This window comes from Schistocerca serialis, chromosome 1, assembly GCF_023864345.2.
Source record: "Schistocerca serialis cubense isolate TAMUIC-IGC-003099 chromosome 1, iqSchSeri2.2, whole genome shotgun sequence".
Taxonomy (NCBI): Eukaryota; Metazoa; Arthropoda; class Insecta; order Orthoptera; family Acrididae; genus Schistocerca; species Schistocerca serialis.
In genome coordinates this window covers 603,599,748-603,618,784 of record NC_064638.1, presented here as the reverse complement: position 1 = coordinate 603,618,784, position 19,037 = coordinate 603,599,748, and the positions used below count along the sequence as shown (strand labels likewise).

The 19,037-nt window shown below is 44.4% G+C and overlaps 1 protein-coding gene across 1 annotated transcript in view; it reads left to right on the top strand.

The window, feature by feature from the left end:
• LOC126477208 (high-affinity choline transporter 1) overlaps positions 1 to 19,037 on the top strand; it is a 361,021-nt gene that overhangs the window by 306,533 nt on the left and 35,451 nt on the right. Inside the window, exons 9-11 of the mRNA XM_050103600.1 lie at positions 11,522 to 11,739; positions 14,585 to 14,688; positions 17,516 to 17,788. Of these exons, the coding sequence (XP_049959557.1) occupies positions 11,522 to 11,739; positions 14,585 to 14,688; positions 17,516 to 17,788 (595 nt within the window). The remainder of the gene's footprint in view (positions 1 to 11,521; positions 11,740 to 14,584; positions 14,689 to 17,515; positions 17,789 to 19,037) is intronic.

Here is a 19,037-nt window from a genome sequence, read left to right as displayed (position 1 = left end):
TAATTTAGGTTGAGTAGTGTGTAAGGTTAGGGACTGATGATCTTAGCAGTTAAGATTTCACACACATCTGAACATTTGATTAGATGGGTGGATCACATAACTAATGAGGAGGTACTGAATAGAACTGGGGAGAAGAGAAATTTGTTGCACAACTTGACTAGAAGAAAGGATCGGTTGGTATGACATATTCTGAGGCATCAAGCGATCACCAATTTAGTATTGGAGGGCAGCGTGGAGGGTAAAAATCGTAGAGGGAGATCAACAGATGAATACACTTAGCAGATTCAGAAAGATGTAGCTTGCAGTAGGTACTGGGAGCTGAAGAAGCTTCCACAGGATAGAGTAGCATGGAGAGCTACATCAAATCACTCTTTGGACTGAAGGGAACAACAACAACAACAAAAACGGAGACCTTTTTAAGCCATTGCCTACATGAAACTCTTGTCATCACAGGGATGTGATTAAGCTTGAGCTGGACGGGATTCCTAATTTATGTGATGTACGGCAGCTTGCTTTAAATGTAATTGATATGGCCGTGCGGTTCTAGGCGCTGCAGTCTGGAACCGCGAGACCGCTACGGTCGCAGGTTCGAATCCTGCCTCGGGCATGGACGTGTGTGATGTCCTTAGGTTAGTTACGTTTAACTAGTTCTAAGTTCTAGGGGACTAATGACCTCAGAAGTTGAGTCCCATAGTGCTCAGAGCTATTTTTGTAATTGATATAAGTTAATGCATTTGGACAAAAGGAAAACATCATGCAATGTTATTAGACAGTTTAATGATACGCTTCCTGACTGAGTCACTTCGATGAAATATCTAGGTGTAACATTAAGAAACGACGCAACGTTTTTGTACAACACCACGTAATAAGCACTCATAAAAAACTACTGTCCAAAACACAGAATAATGCCACACCTCTCAGATGCATCAGTGGTGTGATGCGATTGTCGTAGCTGCAGGAACAATTCAGCATAGCGTCGCTTTGCTGCTCTTCTATTGCGTTCACTGACCCCAAGCAGGATGTGTATTTTGGTCAACTATTCATCAGTAAGCGTATTCATAGTGCTGTGTATCACTGTTATCGTACATTTAGCACTGCTAGACAAAGAAACCCGAGACAGAACCAAGGAGTGTAAAAAGCAAGCTTGAGAACGAAGAATAAAGTGGGAATTACTGATTCTGAACGGAACAATTTTATTTGTAAACAAGGCACTCAGCGGATTCTGTCGACACTACAGTACCAATATTAATATGGATAAGAGTAAGAAAGAGAACCAAATGCAATTACTCTGTAACGAGACATTGGAGACTTAAAACAAAATACTGAGAAAATACCTTTGCATTCCAGTACGTCATATTATTCCCCAATGTTTTACCTAGAAAACTGTACTTGTCAACATTATCTTCGTTCAACGCGACAGCCTCACGCCGGCTTACTGCGATGGCCTCTATGGCCTCATGGTACCACGCTGCTGGTGGACATCGGGACCACGTATGGCTGCATAAATAATCTCCCCATCATCCACGAACTGCTTCCCACGCAGTGCATCCCTCATTGGGCCAAACTCGTTACCCTTTATGATATTATGTTAGGCAGCGAGGAATCCAGCGGGCACACACCTCTGAGAGCCCCAACAGGTGGACGAGCGTGTCAGCACTACCAACAGAGACGTTCAATTGTGCAGCGAGGTATCTGATTGTGATCCGTCGATCATTTCGTGTCCACATGTTCCAACATTGCAGGTGTCACAGTTGCGTGAGACCTGCCAGCACAGGGGAGCTCGGGCGGGTTTGCGCAACTTCGTTCCAGTGACGACAGGCGCCTCGCCCAACCACTCATCGTGCTTTTGTTCACTTTTAGGTCTGCGTAACCATTCTGCAAGCGCCTATGAACATGTGCGATGCTCTGATTTTCCTCCAAAAGAAACTCAATGATCTCTTACAGACACCATTTTGAAGGTTACGTACAGCGCCGCCACCAGTCATAACTTCCTGAAACCAAAGGGCTGAAGCGAAAATATTACACTATGCCCCATACCAAACTCCATAGTTTCTCAACCACATCTGGCCCAGAAAAAAAAAATTGTTACACTGCCTACTGAATGCCCCGTGTATAACCTCTAAACCTTTGTCGGTTGGGCTCTGGTTCACCCCTTACGCAAGCTTTACGTTATTAATAGCTTTTTCTTTTACGTATCTCGTTTTGATACTCACGTTTCATATACGCCATAGACGTCAACGGGTTAGTGCAGTTCTGATGCACCCACAACTTCGGTATGCCTCATATTTGTTTCTCAAAGTGCTTTCGTCACTACACAAAATCTTAACTACCGAATCTAAACTACATTGCCTGAGAAAAAGCACCCAGAAATCGTGGTCGGATGTCAGTGTAACTTCGTGCATGTACACACCGTTGGCGGGTATGTAAATGACCAGAAATGTAATTTTCTGTGACGAGTAGAACGGCTACCAGAGTGCATTAATATCGTTCGCGTTTAGTGTTGTTGGCAGGCCTCGTAGGGGATGTAAGAGGCGTCAACAGCGATAGATATCGGGTGATCATTGTGGAGGGCACGAATATACCACGTACGTGTGAGACAACGTTGTCAGTACCTAACAGATTTTGCTAGAATTTTGCTATATTCAGATTTGTGTGTCTTTCGGATATGACAGTGGCCAGATGTTGGACAGCAAGGGAACATGAGGGAAAGTATACTCGTCGTCAAGGTTCCGGTCAACGACGTGTGATCACCACAGTAAAGGTATTGAGCACCAAGCACATCGTAACTCCTCATCTGCGTCTGCCATCCGAGAAGAACTAATGAATTGCAGGTAACATTCTCTGTCATCCTGCACTCGGAGAGTAGCAGCAGACCGACTTTAGAATAACCGCCCCATGTGAAGGCCTCCACCGTTAACACCACACCACAAACGGCGGCATTTGGAGTGACTGCGTGAGCGGGAAGCATGGACTGCTGACGAGTGGTGTCACACTGTGTTCAGCGATATCTCGTGCATCTGCACTACCCTCGACGGCCACCACTGGTGAGTACTGCGGCGACTTTGGTAGGTGGTCTCATACGTCCATTGTGTTGGAGAAGCACAGCGGTGTTACTCCTCGCATCAAGTCGCATGTAGCCATATAGTATGACTTCAGGAAGCGATTCCTAGTGATTGAGGGAACTCTTACGGCACAGACATCATTCACCCTCTTGTCTTATCTCTCAGCTAACATCGTATGACGCCATTTTCTCAAAGAAATGCTCTTCCATATGTAGCAAATATGCTCTCGTGCCCAGAAAGTACCCCAGATCAGTTCCACCAAGTAGCACACCTGCTCAACTGTCCCTGACAGAATATGTGTGAGACCAGCTCGAACTTCATCTTCGTGCCAGTGCCAAAATCCAAGATATCAAGGACTAGTTACAAATATTGTAGGCGAGGTTGCGTCAGGAGCGGATACAATGGCATTTCGAGACTCTTTCCAACCGAACTAAAGCATCAATCAAAGAAAAGAGGGTGTGCAACGTCATACAGATGAGAGGGCTCATACGTACGAGTTCTTTGTAAATGTGACTCGATTTCGTTGTCTTTGAAATGACTTACATGCCCTCACAACCCATGAAGTTTAGTTTCGTTTCTTCCTCCCTTCTGGGTGCTTCACTATATTTGTCAGTCATCTGCATGTTCATAAGGCAGCAGCACACACCACTTGCTACACCTGGAATAACTTTCCGTAAGTAGGAATTTGTTTGATGTGAACATTGAAACTTGCTGGTAGATTAAAACTGTGTACCGCACCGAGACTCGAAATCGGGACCTTTGCCTTTCGCAGGCAAGTGCTCCACCATTTGAGCTATCCAATCACGACTCACGCCCCATCCCCACAGCTTTACTACCGCCAGTACCACGTCTCCTACCTTCCACACTTCACGTATTCGTTTGGAGAAATTTAGGAACCAGCTGAAACTGGAACATGATGGTGAGTGCACCATGTTTTGGATGTCTGTGCACCAGGCTCATGACAAGAAGTTTTTACATGGCCTGCTGCTTGAACGTACGTCTACGAGTCACATCTGAACAGGGATATAAGTAAACACATGTAAGTTGCTGGTTTCAGCTCTTTCCTTCATTATTATAACTGTAAGACGACAACCGAACTAACAAGCCTTCTGGCTGTTATAATCATCTGAACTGGTAGGACCGACCAAGAGACAGATCACACGCTCCGTGAACTGAGATAGGGAAATAAAACTGACTTGCAAAAGATTGAACTATATGAATAGAATCACCCTCACACGGGCGGTTCTTACAAAACGCGTTATAGGTTTGCTAATTACGAGGGGGTCACCTAACTACTGAATAAAAAAGCTTTCGCCCAGTTTGATCCCAATTTATTACAAATACTCCTTGCGATCACATACGTAAAGGACAAAGTAATAATTACTCATAAACTTGATTAATAAAAGTAACTACCAATTACAAGCACTGGAATCAACGTAAAACAGAGTTTGGTTGGTTTGGCAATGCCTGCAAGGAGCAAGAGAGATGGTACTGATCATTTTCTCAACAGGTCATTCTCGAAGAATCAGAACAGCAGATGAGTGTGCAGTGATTGCCCTGATCACGCCAGAAAGACTTACAGAATCCACATCCAAATGATAAACCCTGCTCGGTCATGGATGAGAAGCTTGCTCTCCTTCCCGGATAGCCTGTGCTGCCAGATATTCTCACCGTGGTGGGAGAGTTGGAGAACTGAGTTCTACATAAGGCTGAGCGTGCTGACAGCCACCATTCATCAACCACTGTGTGATGGACTGACCCTCAAAAATTCAAGTCTGTCTTTTACCGCGTCTCCAAAGTCAGAGTCTCTCTCTCCGCGTCCTGATCCAGAGTATCTGCTTCTGCACGTAACGGAAACCCGTGTGTCCTCTTCCGCACATATATCCAGAGTGTCCCAGAAATTGTATTTCCTCTGCTCTCTGCACAAAACCCACACAAAAGATACCTCACCAATGACAGGGCTTCGCCAGCAACAGGCTAACGATATTTTTTAAAACAGCAATCCAATGCCTCACTTAGAAAATATTTTACAAGGTATTCAATCAGCTGCTTTTCACTTATAAAATTCTGAGAAAACCAAGTTCCAAATTCCCAGTCCTTGGACGTCCTTTTTCGTCGCCCAACGACTGACCGCACTCGCCTTTCTGGCGACACAGTGCTTAATTTCTAAGTTTTTTACAAAATAATGTACCGAAATAAGGTTTTTAAACATAATTCATTATAATCATAACAAAAAACGTAAGATTTAATATAGCAACAGGGGCTACCTTCTGTCCCTGTAGCAAAGTCACTTTACTTTCTAGTCCTGCTCGATGCAAATCGGCAGAAACTGGTAATGTTCGTGACTATGAGCATATTTCCAACTGTTGCCAGCCGCATTGTACGAACAGTTTCATTGTAGCTGATCGATGACCGTGTGTCCAGTATTAATTAATAAAGCTTTTTAATGATGAACGACGATAGAGATATTCCTAGCCCGCTGGAGTCACTTACAATTCCGACTTCCCGAAGAGTTAGTAAAAACAAAGCACGATGTGACAGCAGACGAGGAGTCAGATGTGAAGCAAATGCTGTCAGTATCATTTGTCTTCTACTGATTCAGTTGTAATGCAACTGGACTGATTTAATTTCATATTCATTATTACAAATAAGCACCACCTTTGAAATCGAAAATCCCAGTAACACGACTTCACGAAACTTTAATTCCGTGTGCCGCGCGCCCAGTTGATCAGCTGTTGCGGCATAAATTACGACAAATAAGAAACAACATTTTTGTGAAAGAACATTATACAGATGCTCATGTTGAAACACTTCTAGCGTTATTCTTTTCTAATTGACACAAGTACCTCGCCCCACGCCTCTGCAAATCGCCTCACGCTGCTCACCCATTGTCAGTCCACTGGTGCCGGCGCAGCGGCAAATTGCATTGCGATGTGATACGCTTATGCTACTTTAAATCTCCTGTTTCGACTTGTTACAGTGAGTTAAAGAAAAAGAAGAAGTCCTTGGGGAGCGGGGGGTGCCGGAACGCCATTCCGGTGCGTTCTGACCGAAATGAAGCCCTGCAGTAGGGGACCCCGTAAACTGCTGCGTGGCGGTCAGTGCCCGGGTCGCTGACCCCAGCTCCAAGCAGCCTCGTCTTTAGATCGTCTGTTAGATCTCTTTAGATCTGGCCGCCAGAGGCTCCTGCCCCCTTCTGCTTGTGGTCCATCCAAGATCCGTAAAACACAACAAACATGGGACGTGCGATTAACTACAAAGATAGAGAGAAATTAAAACATGTGTTAGCTCCTTTATTTTTGCAGTCACCGATATCACTCATAATTATCAGCATCAGGTATTCATGAGTTGTTAGACACACGATACGGATTACAATAAACTGAATCAATGCAATGATGCTTGAAAAGTGCCAATGCACCATTTGACTGACGCATTTCAATACGTAGGTACAGATGGGAAGCAGTTTTAATGAATGTTTGTGCTGCCATGTTTCACTATAGCGCCAGCTTATACCGTTTTGAAAACAAACTAAAACCAATTACAGTATCCTCATAGATATTTTCATGATCATAAGAGAGCATGTAACAGCAGTAGCAGTTGCAGTATGTCTTTGATAACTTCTTAATTTCCTGAACGATCTAAGAAGTTTTGTTGTTATGTTAAATCGTAAGCGAATTGAGGCTATTAGTTCAGGCACTTTGACGCCATAATGGCATCGAAACGGAGGACGACACAGAGAAGGCCGAAATACGAGACGCCTTTCTCGAAATACACTCCTGGAAATGGAAAAAAGAACACATTGACACCGGTGTGTCAGACCCACCATACTTGCTCCGGACACTGCGAGAGGGCTGTACAAACAATGATCACACGCACGGCACAGCGGACACACCAGGAACCGCGGTGTTGGCCGTCGAATGGCGCTAGCTGCGCAGCATTTGTGCACCGCCGCCGTCAGTGTCAGCCAGTTTGCCGTGGCATACGGAGTTCCATCGCAGTCTTTAACACTGGTAGCATGCCGCGACAGCGTGGACGTGAACCGTATGTGCAGTTGACGGACTTTGAGCGAGGGCGTATAGTGGGCATGCGGGAGGCCGGGTGGACGTACCGCCGAATTGCTCAACACGTGGGGCGTGAGGTCTCCACAGTACATCGATGTTGTCGCCAGTGGTCGGCGGAAGGTGCACGTGCCCGTCGACCTGGGACCGGACCGCAGCGACGCACGGATGCACGCCAAGACCGTAGGATCCTACGCAGTGCCGTAGGGGACCGCACCGCCACTTCCCAGCAAATTAGGGACACTGTTGCTCCTGGGGTATCGGCGAGGACCATTCGCAACCGTCTCCATGAAGCTGGGCTACGGTCCCGCACACCGTTAGGCCGTCTTCCGCTCACGCCCCAACATCGTGCAGCCCGCCTCCAGTGGTGTCGCGACAGGCGTGAATGGAGGGACGAATGGAGACGTGTCGTCTTCAGCGATGAGAGTCGCTTCTGCCTTGGTGCCAATGATGGTCGTATGCGTGTTTGGCGCCGTGCAGGTGAGCGCCACAATCAGGACTGCATACGACCGAGGCACACAGGGCCAAGACCCGGCATCATGGTGTGGGGAGCGATCTCCTACACTGGCCGTACACCACTGGTGATCGTCGAGGGGACACTGAATAGTGCACGGTACATCCAAACCGTCATCGAACCCATCGTTCCACCATTCCTAGACCGGCAAGGGAACTTGCTGTTCCAACAGGACAATGCACGTCCGCATGTATCCCGTGCCACCCAACGTGCTCTAGAAGGTGTAAGTCAACTACCCTGGCCAGCAAGATCTCCGGATCTGTCCCCCATTGAGCATGTTTGGGACTGGATGAAGCGTCGTCTCACGCGGTCTGCACGTCCAGCACGAACGCTGGTCCAACTGAGGCGCCAGGTGGAAATGGCATGGCAAGCCGTTCCACAGGACTACATCCAGCATTTCTACGATCGTCTCCATGGGAGAATAGCAGCCTGCATTGCTGCGAAAGGTGGATATACACTGTACTAGTGCCGACATTGTGCATGCTCTGTTACCAGTGTCTATGTGCCTGTGGTTCTGTCAGTGTGATCATGTGATGTATCTGACCCCAGGAATGTGTCAATAAAGTTTCCCCTTCCTGGGACAATGAATTCACGGTGTTCTTATTTCAATTTCCAGGAGTGTATGTTTTACTGAGGAAGCTCGCCCTGTAGTTCTTGCTTTCAATTATCACACGAACATCAGAAAGACGTAGAAAAACTGCACAATAGGCATCAAGACGGATTCCGAAAACATCACCTTTGAAACCCATCTTGCTCTGTCCGTCCGCGAGAATCAAAAACAGTAAAAATCGGCGCTAGGTGAATGCCTCGTACCTCGCCATTTTGGAAGCCTTTCGACACAGTTACGTATAGATGCTTGTGAACAAAATACGACAGTACGAAATACCAGACGAACTAAGTGAACTGAAGAGATTCTGCTCAGATGCAACACAGTGTGTCATTCTCAATAGAGAGAGGTCTTCAGTCGTGAGAAAGGAATATTGAGCTGCCACAGTGGAATGCTGTAGGGTCATTACCTTTCACAATACATATAAACGACCTATTGAATGAAGCCCTATGAGACCTTTCGCTGATGCTAATGTTGTATACAGAGAAGTCTACTTCCGCCGGAGTTTCGAGTCCTCCCTCGGGCATGGGTGTGTGTGTGTTGTTCTTAGCATAAAGTAAGTTAGTGTAAGTAATGTATAAGTCTAGAAACCGATGACCTCAGCAGTTTGGTCCCTTGGGAATTCACACAAATTTGAACATTTAGAGAAATCTAAATGCTCGAAAGTTAAAGCGAAATTCAGGAAAACAAGCAGAGGATCAAATGGTTCAAATGGCTCAGAGCACTATGGGACTTAACATCTGTGGTCATCAATCCCCTAGAACTTAGAACTACTTAAACCTAACTAACCTAAGGACATCACACACATCCATGCCCGAGGCAGGATTCGAACCTGCGACCGTAGCGGTCACGCGGTTCCAGACTGAAGCGCCTAGAACCACACGGCCACACCGGTCGGCTGCAGAGGATCAAAACATCGTGTAGGAATAGGCAACTGACCGTCAACATAAGCAAATGTTTCGTATTGCGTACAAACAGGAAGAAAGACTCAGTATTCTATGATTACATTCCCATAAAACATGTAATATGCGTAAGGAGCGATTAAAAGAAAAATTACCGCATAGAAGTAATAGCAGGTAAGATACACTTCACACTGAGTTTCATCGGAAAACGCAGGAAATGCAGCCCATCTACAAAGAAGGCAGCTTATAAAACCCTTGTTCGACTAATATTTGAATATTGTTCGTCATTCCGGGAACTGTACCGGGTATGATTGATAAAGGAAACAAAGAAGAGCAGAGCGTTTCGTTACAGATTCATAAAAAGAGTTCGAAAGAGCCACACAGTTTCTCAGTCAACTCCAATGGCGGACGCTACAGGACTGATGTTTTGTATCACTGTCTGGTTTACTGTTAAAGTACAGACAGCGTATGTCTCTAAAAGACTCAACTAATACCTTGCTTCGTCCTGCATATATCTCGTGAAAATGTCACTAAGGTAAAATTAGATAGTTTGCAGTCTACACGGAGGCTTTCCAGCAGTCGTTCTTCACCTGAAGGATTTACGAATGCAACAGGAAAAGGGGAATGTAGCTACTGTCACACACCGTAGGGTGGCTTGCGGATTACAGATATGGAGTAGATGTAGCTATAATAAAAATCAGGCGATTATTGACGAAATTAAGGACATTGCTTTCTAGTAGGGAGGATTCAATTACAGTCGCAATGCACGAATGCACCGAAGCATATTAGGCATCAAGGAGTACAAGACCTCAGATTTACTGCCCTTAAGTTTCAGGATTTTTCAGATAGTCGGAAGGAGCGCCGCAGCACAGACAGCAAGCTGGAGCGGTGGATCTATGATCAGACAGCAGCACAGCGCAAAAAAGCTGGCGAGACGACAGGATGGCAGCCTATCTACACACGTCAACAGAAGTTATGCATCACCCTACATGTTAAGCTCTTGTGTTACTAATGTTATTGTTCATGTACCGATCGGCAAATCACCCCTGACGTTGTTTATAAACGTACATAGTTACGCGTAGAGCGCCGAACTTGAATAGATTGAGTGATTTCAGTTGAAAGTAAAGAGCCTGTAGGGAAGCATTAGAGACGTCTTTGGAACAGTAGAGTGAAATTTCATCATGTCACGAATGACAATCGCGAATAGTAATCGGGTCTGCATCACCACGCTACGCGCCGAAGGCTTGTCAAGCAGGAAATTCGCTCGATTTCTATAGCGGTGTCACAGTGATGTGGCGCGACGTGTAATCGGTTCCAACTGAAATGTAACGTTGAGGACTCACATCGGACAGACCGAAAACGATCGACAGGTGCACAAAACGATTGATATCTAAAAATTTTTAGTGAAAAAAGTGGGCTGAATGGACCAGAACTGAATTCAGTGTTCGAAGTGGCTGCAGGACGTTATGTATCACATCGGACAGTTAGGAGAAGATTTCATGATGGTGAGCTGTAAGTCACACACCACAGCCTAATGGACTTTCTTACAGAAGGCCAAACAACCATCCAAAACAGAGGCTCCTGGATAGGCACTGGAAGTTGTTTACCGACGAAACTGATTTTTTTGTACCCTGATAATCGCAAACAACGTGTTTGGTGACAACCCGATAATATCGAACGCCTCCGACCCTATGCCCCATGTCTGCAACAAGGTGATGGAGCGGGTTTCTAGGGTGGCATTACATGGGCCACCGTCCATATATCGTGGTTGTTGAACGAAGTCTCACTAGTTTATGGTACAGGGACGAGATTCTGCCGGGGTCGACAGAAATGAACTGGTTTTGAACGTGGACGGCGACCATGTTCTCAGGGCGACTTATCCAGAATCGACATTGCAGAACGGAACAATTTGGACCAGGGATGCCTTGATTTTCTCGTAGATATTATGCCACGGCGGATTCAAGGCTGCATTTGAGCAATAGGAAGTTTCACCGTATATTCACTTGACCTAGGAATGCTGGGAAGTATTCCCCTTGGGAAACAGACGAAGTTGTCGTCCCATAAATGTTTGTTACTTCGAATTAGTGATCTGGAAGCAGTGGAAATAAATATTCGTGCCTGTGCCATGAAATTCGAAACAAACGGGTGGTGCCAAACAATTTTTGAATGTGTGTGTGTGTGTGTGTGTGTGTGTGTGTGTGTGTGTGTGTGTGTAACGCCCGGGGTCTATGCACAGTTGGCTGTACTACGTGAGACGGGCTGGCCTGGACGATACACAGGTTGGGCCGTCTGAAGCCGCCCCGTGCTCGACCCTAGTTTTAAGCTCCTCATGCAAACCAGCCACATCAGCAGTCGGCCCACTCTCTGGTACGTTGCAGCGTGGAACGAGACGGCGTACCACGGGCCCTGGCCGCTGACGGAGGACGAGACGTCGATGATCCTGCCGATGGTGCTGCAGTACCTCACCCCCGACTACGTGTCCTTCTTCGGGCTTGGCGCTGTCTCTGCGGCTGTCATGTCTTCGGCTGACTCCAGCGTGCTGTCAGCGTCCTCGATGTTCGCCAGGAATGTTTATAAGCTTATCTTCAGGCAGCGCGTAAGTATTTCTTTTGAATTAGTTGCATTTTCCATAGATCTACCGAATGATTGTTTATGAAAGTGACATCGAATGAGTCAGTTTGAAAGATTTACTTAAATTTTTTTCTTTTGTTAATGAAGTAATTCTTTCAGTCCTCTTCATGCAACTGCACTCAAAAAACAAAAATATGACTTTGTGAACACCACACACGAGCAGTATTATTACTGCTCGCTTTTGAGCAATCAGTGTCTTCTAAGTGGTGTGCCACCGCAGGAAATTATTCCATAAGCCATTCTGAATACTAATATACAAAATATGTCAAGAGGCTCATTCGTTTATTTCCAAAACTAACAATTATGTTGAATATAAAAGTAGCTGAACTTAAATATTTGAGCACCCTCAGTAATATGCTTCTTCGAGCTCAAGTTTTCATCAATATGTGCACCCAGAGATTTGAAACATGCTTCCTGGTTTACTGGCTGCTGTTCAAGCGCTCCGTCAGTTGTTGGCATGGCTCTCTTCCACGAACGGAACTGTATATAATGTGTTCTCAAAATTAAGGGACAGTCCTTTTTCCAGAGAACAGATTTTAAGAGTTATTTGAAAAACAGTCTGATAATTGAGGCACTTAATGGTGTAGTTTAAGCAAGCAGATATTTTTGCTAAAGAAATAGAAAGGTACTATGCTTCAGCTTCGCATGCAATAAGTCTGCCACTCAACCAGGCAACTTGGAGTCAGGCTGCGAGCACTTGCCTCTGCTGAGTTCTTATCGCAGCACTGTATATAAAAAAGTGTTACTTATGGAACTGGCGGTCTTTCTCTTTGAACATCTTTTTGGTTTACTTTTTTTCATCTAGCTCTCACTTCTTTGGTGGAGATTTGCTGATTCATAACAACGTGAAGAGGAGGCGTGACCGGGGAAGAGAATTGTGAGAGACGTTTCACTCTCAACTCAAGCAGGGAACTGAAGTCATTGTTAACCGACGCAACACAAAAGAGGTTAAACAATGAATTTACTATGGAGCAGACAAGATCGAAATCTGAACTTACTCTGTATATGACAGTCAGCATGTTAGGGGTGCAGGTAAAAATATTGCGATAATTGGTACCTTAATATGTACCTATTTCAGTGTATTACATTAATGCGGTGTCTGTATTTGGATGTGTCTGTGAAGTTTGATGCAATGTTCCTTCGAACATACATGCATGTCTTTTCCCATTTACACACCACTAGTCTCTTCAAAAGATAACTAAGTTAGTAACAAAATACAACGTCTTGGCCAGATTTTAATACAAACATCCTGAACTGTTTGTCATCACACCTTTTCCTTTCATCTCTGGGACCGATGACCTCGCTGTTCGATCCCCTGCCTCAAATCAACCAACCAATCAATCAACCTTTGATCCCGCTATGCCCAGAAATTTCACATCATTCCATTAGCTTTCTAGTAATGCGGATACCACTGTTTTTTCTTCAGGGTCTATTTGTTTCAAAACATGATAAATTCGCTGCGGACTACATCAAATTACTGTCATTTCATCAGATTAAGTGAGTTCAGGCTTAGATGTAGTTTTTCGCCGTAAGCAAACAAGACATTGGAAGAAAAAAATGATAAACTACGGGAAAGAACAGGGCCTGAAATCAAGCCCAACGGCGTATAGAAATAGCTTGAAATGATATATTCCCCTTCATTCTGAAGTGCTTGCATAATTACTGTTCAAGCTACAAAAAGCATGTAATGCTATAGTTACGCAGATAAGTTTTATGTTTAAATATCTGAAGAACTTAAAACTTGGTATATTTATAATTCTGTTGTGGATTTAAATCTTTACTTGTAATGACCATCTACTTCTGTGCGGACCCTCTGGGAACTTCATGTTAGGAGGCCACTGAGTAACTGAATTTTAACCTTAGTCCAGCACTTTTTGTGAAACAAGCGCGAAAACTCATTACAATAAAATTTAAAGTGATAACACAGCATGGTACTGAAATGGCTAAAGCATACAGAAACATTTCCTTTACGATGTGATCTTTATCGATGACTGATGTATACAAAACTCGTATTACCTCTGTGTAAACTAATTTACTCGTTTCATTTTTTTTAGATAAATGTGCCCTGTCCAGTTTTTTGATACTAAGTGTGCTGTAGAGCTTCATACATTTAGAAACTAGGTTTAGGGGAATTGTGGCTATCATTTGTACGACATTCGACGCATCTCGATGAAATAATGGTTTATTTCAATATACTGGACGAATGCGACAGTCAGTGTCAGCAACACTATTCGTTATTCATTAAAAAAATGAAATACGTGAATGGCTTCTGTTACGTTCATTGTAAAAACCACCCTTCTCCCATCTTATGGTTCGGAATAATGTAACCTTTAGCACTCTCAGTTATTTGTAGCTAGTGATGTTCCGCCCACATTAGAGGATTTATCTCTCGCTGCATTGTGTAACGGAAAATGTATGCAAACCAGGTTCCTGTGCTCAAACAGTTTTTCGAGTCTACTTACAGTTGCCTCACTTAGGGCTTTTGGCTTCCGGACAAGGGACAACGACTGAGAAATGAAAGGGAAGCAGTGCCTCTGCTAATCAGACAAAAACCTTGAGCCACTACATTCTTAGAAGAAGGTGGCTCACTAATATCATTAATCACAAAATCGAATTTGCGTTCCTTTGGTATGCGTTTGAAAAATATTTTTTCTTCTAGTGAGCTACGCTTACTTTCGGGTTATATTGCAACGAAATGCATAAATTCTTTTTGGTGTACTTTGAGAGGCCATTGAAAATGAGTCGCCGAAAAAGATCGAACTTGTGCAGAGTGAAAATCCGATGGTCAGCGAGGCTTGCTTGTGTTACAGGCCTCCGAGATGGAGATCATCTGGGTGATGCGGGTCTCCATACTGGTGGTGGGCGTCCTGTCAACCATCATGGCGCTCACCATTCCCTCCATTTACGGCCTCTGGTAAGTTAATGTAGTACCTCTGCCTCTTTCTTTTCTCTGTCTCCTCTTGCCATTTCTCGAAAAATCTGGTCTGACATCATAAATCGTCTGTCAAATGGACAACCCACGTCCCGCCCCCTCTGCCAAGTATTCTCCTTGACGGCACCCGAAGAATAACTCCAGGGGAAAGTATGGAATACAACGGCAATAACCGGCAGTAATGGCCTGGAAGGCAGTGTGCTAACGACATGTCGCCTCCATTCACCATCTCCACAACCCTCACTATTGACATTCCAATTCAAACCTTTCTTTTCAAGAGTATAAGCCCGTCTTAGGAATAAAAGCAAAATTGGGATTTCAGCAAGCGACAACAAGCATCATGAAAAACTCTAAGGAAGAATTTAAAATGGCGAAAATTATAACAAGCGGAAGATGTTTGGAAACTATTCAAAGTATAATTCAAAAACATGTTACAGAACTGCTAAACCGTGTAGACTGAGAATTCAGTCAGTGGCACATGCAGGTGTGCAAGTTAAGTGTGTTCCAAAAGACTGGTCAAGGTAGTACATATATCCAGAGGGAATGTTTCTATGAGATGTGGTAGAGCACGTCAGTACAGCAGGACGAGACGATGAATTCTGCAGGGCCAGCGGAGCGGTCCGGTAACGTAAACAGGGTCCAGCGGCAATGCTGGTGAGTAGACGGCGATGACGTGATTGAGTGACTTGCCGAAGAGAGGGGCCTTTCTCGTACTCTGTTTCTCGCCAGGTGGCCGACTTGCATGGCTGGTGGTCGCGTGGCATAACTTACCGACATTTTTTTAGACATGAAGTCATTGAATGGTCTGCGACTATGTTCGAGTCAAATAAATTTATTCTTGTCCTGGTTGCCAATATTTCTTTATTTTTCACTTTTTACAATGCGTTTCGCTTTATACCATCATCAGGTTAGTGGTGCAAAAAATTTATGTAAGAATAGATACAAAAATTTCTTATGCAATGACGCGATACACGGAATATAACACAAGACTAGGTGTCTGTGTGCGAAGCAAGGAATCGATTTACATACCTTGAGGATAAATAATATACAATCATTATTGAACATTCTTCCTATGTGATAGCTGACGTTAGAGGTAATATCATACACCGTGTTACAAAATTCTAAGCCATACGAATTCGTCTTCTCCTTTTACTTTTGTCTTGTCCCGCAGTTTTCGCAGGGTCGTCATTGTTACAATCGGGTTTGGCATGGTTAATTGAAAGGGGTGGCTGGATGCCCTTCCTGGCGCCACCACATAGCCCCCAGGACGGAATCAGTGTATTCCAGCTCTCTGCGTCTAGTGTAAACCATGAAAGTGTGCGAACGTGTTGCAAATGTCTGCGAGTCGTGTAACTCAGGCGGGATGTGAGGACCAGCCAGGTATTCACCTACTGGGATGTGGAAAACCGCCTAAAAGCCACATCCGGGCTGGCTGGCACACCGGCCCACGTCCTTAATCCGCTGAGCGGATTCGATCCCGGGCCAGCGCGCCTACCCGAGTCCAGGAAGCAGTGCATTAGCGCTCTCGGCTAACTTGGCGAGTTTGTGCCATACAGATTCTTAATTATAAATAATTTTTAAACCTTACTTAAGTATTCTACATAATTTATGTGATACGATAATAACCACAATTTTGATATGTTTGTAGAGACGTACTCATGAACGTATTCAGGTGTATACCTAATACTGGCAACAAAATTTAAAGATACAGTTGTTTATCGTGACAACAAAACTTCAAGTACAGCAATTTTAGAAAGGAAGGAAAAGTAACGATTATTATGACAACCTGTATTTATTACAACTTATGAAGGGAACAGGATCATTTATTGTAGCCACTTATAAGGAAGAACATGTGCGTGTCAACATGTGTAATGTGAACCACTGCGACGCAACTCTAAAAGTAATTGAATGCATATGAGTCTCACAATTAATCAAAATGTGTAAATACTATATGAACATTACATTTTACGTTAATAAAAGTTCCTTTTCCCTACTTACTAAAATTTCTGCACTGTGAGTTTTGGTTTCGCGATAAAGAACTGTACCTTTAAATTTTGTAACCACTATTAGTTACACGACTTTAGGTTCATACGTATACAGGGTGGTGAGAAAATGTATGACACGCTTGTAAGGATGTCTGAGGGCAGCTTCTAGTGAGACGTAAATGTTAAGAAAAAATACACTGCGCCGTTTCCGAGTTATTTAGCATTGAAATCAGCCAATCAGGGCGCCGCGTGCTCACATTCAAGCGGCCCACCAGAGGCGGTGTTGCCCAGTGAGTGCTTTGCTTGGTTGACTGAAATTTGAATTTGCGCGTGCGACGAGCTGATTGCCTAACTTCAGTGCTAAATAACTCGGAAACGGCGCAACGGATCGAATTTTTTCTTGACATTTATGTCCCAGTACAACCTGCCCAGCAAGATCCCTACAAGAGTATCAAACATTTTTTTACCGCCCTTTATATCTATGATCATATATAAAAAAGGTTATTATCGTATCACCTAAATTATGTAGAATACATAGGAAAAGTTTACAAATTATTTACGATCAGGAATTTATGTGTCACAGAGGTTTCTAATCCGGCTTATGATGTGTCTAACACCACCTCGTGTTTGCATTTTAACACGGTATGTGGTATGAGCCGGGTTGCTCACTGATGGTAAGGAAGAATGTTCCATAATGCGTGTATGCTATACATCCGTATTCATATAAATGTTACGCTGCCAATGAAATGACAGTGTGTGTAGTAACAAGTTGTGCAGACCTACTCGCGACGTGCGACTGCAGCTGTGTGGTGTGGCGTGCGCAGGTCCATGTGCTCGGACCTGGTGTACGTGATCCTGTTCCCGCAGCTGCTGATGGTGGTGCACTTCAAGCACCACTGCAACACGTACGGCAGCCTCACCGCCTACTTGGTGGCGTTCTTCGTGCGCATCAGCGGCGGCGAGCAGCTGATGGGGCTGCCCGCGGCCATCCACTTCCCCGGCTGGGACGAGGAGAACCAGCGCCAGCTGTTCCCCTTCCGCACCTTCTCCATGCTGCTCTCGCTCATCACGCTCGTCTTCGTCTCCTGGCTCACCAGGCGAGTGTCCACCCATATTCTTCAACAGCTTCACTCGCTGATCAAGATAACAGCCCATAAAAAGTTTTTCACCAACCTCACGACTTGCATATTTTGTTTCATTTCCTTCATTTGTGTTGCCGTAGTTTCCGTAGTTGCCTCATAATTATTGAATGCTTCATAATTATTGAACGTATTTTAAATCTGTGTGTGTAACAACAAGAAAGTGCGTGTTTTTATCACGAAAACCGTTTCCTTTATTGACGAAAAATGTCTGTGTCTACATTACACATATACTCTGCAAACCGTGCGTGGCGGAGGGTAGCTTATACCACCATTAGTCATTTCCTGTTGCACTCACAAACAGAGCGAAGGAAAACAATTATTTAAATTTCTCCGCACGAGCCCTATTTTCTCTCATCTTCTCGCTACTTACGCGAAATTTACTTTGACGGTAGGAAAATCATCCTGCATTCAGCTTCGAATTGTGGTTCTCGAATTTTTCTCAGTAGTTTTCCGCGCAAAGACAGTCGCTTTCATCCAGGAATTCCCACCAGAGATCAAAAAGCATCCCGTACTATTAACTTGTCGACCCCGACATGGTGCAGATCCGAAACACAAAAATAGTACTGAGGAATGGGTTGCACCTACTTTCTATTCGCGGTCGTCTTTATTGATGAAGTGAACCGCTCGTCTTTCGCACTACCGTCCTTATGTGGTCGTTCCACTTCATGTCGCCCTGCAACATTATACGTTGACGTTTAACAGACTTCATCTTATGTACACTGTTCGGTATGCCAGTGAATGCCTCTCATAATCATTCAAGCCTACACCTTGAGAGCATTGTCATTTTAGGCCAAGGAGGTTCGTCAGTTCCAGAAGCAACCTGCTGAAACAGCGCCCATCACAGTGATGTCTCTCGACAATTCACTGACAATTACCATAGTAGTAATTGCCAGCACACTACGGAAGTGCTGGTAACGCAGCAGAACTTTAAATTCGATGGTCAATAGAAAAAAGAAAAAAAAACCACAGCTGATTGACGTCTTCATTCTACATAATGAAATATGTAACAAGTGTTGTCCCCAATATCATGCATAACGGAAGCAAAAAGTTATAAATGTCTTAGTGTCCCCACTCAGTATTCTTCTAACACCTGATTAATCTGAACTGTTGCGTATTAGCCTATCAGTTCACAACTTACTGATTCGATAGTTCTGAATCAGTTATGTTTCGCATCATCACATTTTGGGGTCGAAGAGACAGAGAA